General features: G+C 37.3%; 1 protein-coding gene across 2 annotated transcripts; it reads left to right on the top strand.

Annotated features, from left to right (window-relative positions):
* Positions 451-3898, top strand: LOC107604793 (BTB/POZ and MATH domain-containing protein 4). Of its 2 annotated transcripts, XM_016306484.2 has the most exons (5): positions 451-1082; positions 1992-2337; positions 2457-2736; positions 3190-3465; positions 3670-3898. In XM_016306484.2, exons 1-4 carry the CDS (start codon positions 685-687, stop codon positions 3459-3461), a joined length of 1296 nt encoding a protein of 431 aa, XP_016161970.1. In that variant the 5' UTR covers positions 451-684; the 3' UTR covers positions 3462-3465; positions 3670-3898. The 2 variants fall into 2 exon arrangements, with proteins under 2 accessions (XP_016161970.1, XP_016161969.1); XM_016306483.2 differs by having other exon boundaries at positions 3190-3875.

The raw sequence follows: 3920 nt of genomic DNA, 5'->3' as shown, positions 1-3920 counted from the left end.
AATGTACCTTATTTGCACCGAAATTATTTAATAATGATGACGTACAAACAAATTCTTCTTCTTCCTTTTTCTTTTTTATTATTATTATTTTTTTCTTTTTTTTGTTCTTTTTTTTTGTTTTACTTTTTTATGATTTTTTTATTTTATACTATAATAAGAATAAAAATAAAAAATAAAAAAAAAGTATACAATACTGCAAAATTATTAAGAAGAAAAAAAGAAAAATAAATTTAACAATAATAATAATGACGATAATAATAATGATGGTAAAAAAGGAGAGGGAGTAAAAAAAAAGAAAAAAAGCTTTATTCCATATACTTGTCTTTTCCTATTCTATTTTATTTGAGCCGTTGAGCGAGTTCATGAGTATTTGGTGTATTTGAGCCGTTGAGCGAATTCATGAGTATTTGGTGAGTTAAAGTGTTAAACTAAAATTTTACAAGCAAGCTCGATTATTAACGAGTAGCTTAACTTTCTAGCTAGATACATTTCCACCCTTCCCAACGACAACACCATTACCACGACGACCACGGCAATATCTAAATTCCAAATCCAAATTAATCAATAAATCAATAAATACAACAAAAGCAAAAGAAAACACGCGGACACAGAGTTCCTTCTTCAGCTCTTCTTCTCCCCGATTGCTTCAACCAGCCATACAAACAAAATAACCAAAGCTCGAAGATGTACAACAGCAACAACAACAGTAACAGCAACATCCTGGCGTCTCGGACGAGCTCGCGGTCGGTGACGGAAACTGTTAACGGCTCTCACAAGTTCGTAATCAAAGGTTACTCTCTGGCGAAGGGGATCGGAGTTGGGAAGCACATAGCGAGCGAGACCTTCAGCGTTGGAGGGTACCAGTGGGCCATATACTTCTACCCTGACGGCAAGAACCCTGAGGACAACTCCGCCTATGTCTCCGTCTTCATCGCCCTCGCCAGCGACGGTACCGACGTTAGGGCACTCTTTGAGCTCACCCTCCTCGACCAGAGCGGCAACGGCAAGCACAAGGTCCACAGCCACTTTGACCGCTCCCTCGAAAGCGGTCCCTACACTCTCAAGTACCGCGGCAGCATGTGGTAGGTTAATTAGGTAGTAAGTTAGTTAGTTATCAATCAATTAATCGGTTATAATCAGAATTTGTTAGGTTTTCCAGCTATCTTTGTTTTGGTTCAACGCAATGCTATTTGCTAGGTTTTCTTACTGTCTTTACAAGGTTTGGATTTTGCTGTGTTTGAATTAACTGGATTTTGTGTTTTTTTTGTAACGGATTATGGTGTGTGATTTTACTGAGATGATTTGGGAAGAGAAGTGAGGATGAACTATTGTGTGTTTACCAAATAATTTTATTTCGTGGGTGAAGTGACTTGTTTTGTGTTTATGATAGCTTATAAAGGGGAAACTTTAGGGAAGGCTAATGTTTGTTAAAAGTTACGCGCCAGAATGATTAGAGATGATTGTTGAGCTTCGCATGAGCAAGTAGGCTGTTCCACTGTACTCCGTCGAGATCATTGCGCTGCTATTCTGGTTTTTGCGAAAGACTCTAGCATCATCTTTCGATTGAGTTGCCTATGTTGTGTTTTTATTTTAATTATTTACATAGCCAGTTTGAAGCCTGGCCAATATATTGGATAATTGAGAAATAAGGGGAAAATTTGATGAAAATTTATGACATCTAGACTTTGAAAGAAAATGAAACATTAACTGTGTGCACGCTAAAAACAAAGTTTAAGCTTAATAAACATTCTGTTTGTTACTCCTTCTTTTCCTTTTATCTGTCACTTTAAGAATTTTGTTAAATCCATAACTTACTGCATACTATCTAGATACTTTGGATGCAAATTTGTATCCATATACACATTTGATCCTAGTGGTGGATTCTGAAACCAGTAATATTATTATTTTGACACTTCACGTTAATTTGAGGTGATGTGAGTCTTCGGGATGTGCATTGAGGATTTATGAGCTATTGATTTACTTTTCTTTAGGGGCTATAAACGATTTTTCAAACGAGCTCAGCTCGAGGCATCAACTTTCCTCAAGGATGACTGCTTGAAAATAAACTGCACAGTTGGTGTTGTGGTGTCATCCATAGACTGTTCAAAGCTAAACACAATACAAGTTCCTGAATCTGATATTGGGGCACATTTTGGCATGCTGTTAGAAAATGAAGAAGGCTCTGATGTTACTTTTTCTGTACATGGAGAAAGGTTTCATGCACATAAGCTTGTACTAGCTGCTCGGTCAACTGCATTTGAAACAGAGTTTTTCAATGGGATGGACGAAGATGATCAGGAGATAGTTGTTACTGACATGGAACCTAAGGTTTTCAAGGTAGCACTTTCCTCTAGCCTTTTCTAATTAGTTTTTTACTTCACAGAACATACATGCTACTAATAAAGTGTAGAATATTGGTTGCTATTTAATGTTTGTTGATTTCCATTGTTGTGCAGGCATTGCTTCATTTTATTTATAGAGACACTCTTATAGAAGATGAAGAGCTCTTTATGTCACGGTCAACATTCTTTGCTTCAATATCTGACTCATTTGCAGCAAAATTGTTGGCTGCTGCTGAAAAGTATGATTTGCCAAGACTGAAGCTGATGTGCGAGTCCGTAATCTGCAAAGACATATCTATTGATTCTGTTGCCTATATATTGGCCCTTGCTGATCGTTATCATGCTACAGAATTGAAGTCTATTTGCCTCCAGTTTTCTGCTGAAAACCTTGTTGGTAAGTTTTCCTGGTTTTTTTTCCATCAGTGATACTGTCTGCTATTTGACAGAGTAGACACTACATGTATTATTAGCTTATTACCTTTTTGTTTTGCTGTGGGTCCAATCACTGAAGTTTTCACCTTATACTTGGTTGGAAGGACCTCGCTTATTTTGAGGCTGATAGTATAGATAAATGGCTTCACTTAGTCTTTTTACAAAATGTGATGTTCATGAAAAGAAGAAAGAAATAAAACAAAGAAGATGGACTCAGCTACCTAGTACTAAATTTTGCAAGTTTTCATACACATCAATTTTTAGGTTGCATACTTCAAATCCTTCTTCATTTGTTTATCTTCTTGGATTTATACTTTTGATAATAGCCTTAAAATCGGGAAACAAACCATATGGTACTTGTAAGATGCATAAGCAACTGATTCTGATATCATTTCTCTTTTGTGCTTGCTCGCAGCTGTGATGCAATCTGAAGGTTTTGAGTACCTTAAGGAACATTGTCCTTTACTACAATCAGAACTACTAAAAACAGTGGCCGGATGTGAGGAGGAATTTAGTGGAGAAGGAAAATGTAGAAGTGTGTGGGCCCAGTTTTCTGATGGTGGTGACACCAATGATAGGAGTGTAAGACAACAAACATGGGAAAATGGAGTTGAAAGAAGTCAAAGCTTATGGGTTCACCTTTCTGATGGTGTTAACAATGATAGGAGTCCAGGGCAAGAAGCTTGACGAGGTAAGTTACCATCATTTGTCAGTTAGGTTAAACTGTAAATTATGGCAGGGACTGTATAACCCAATGTGTGTGTGGGGTGAAGGGCTCCCGAGGGCTGTGCCGGGGGAGTAATGCAAAACAATGTAAAGAAAGGAACCCTGAACCTGTCTTATAACTATTATTTTTAGTTGATTAATAACATCATCATGACACACAAGGATTAAGTTGTAGGAACGCAAAACAATGTAACGTTGATATGTTGTGTGGAATCCTGTTGGGAACATTATAATGAGGAGCTGATCGTGCTTGGCTTCTTGAGGTTGTTGTATTCATCTTCAAAGTTCCAAAGTTCTAGCTCAGTTCACAAATGATGGGAACGATAAACATTACATGCAGGGTTCCTATTGGAACAAGTTATTGTTATTTGGTACAAGACCAGTCAGCACTTCCTCTATTCACTTTTTTGCACCCGTTGG

The sequence above is a fragment of the Arachis ipaensis genome, chromosome B06 (genome assembly GCF_000816755.2).
Source record: "Arachis ipaensis cultivar K30076 chromosome B06, Araip1.1, whole genome shotgun sequence".
Lineage (NCBI taxonomy): Eukaryota > Viridiplantae > Streptophyta > Magnoliopsida > Fabales > Fabaceae > Arachis > Arachis ipaensis.
The sequence above is the reverse complement of the archived record's forward strand: the minus strand, read 5'-3'. Positions and strand labels throughout refer to the sequence as shown.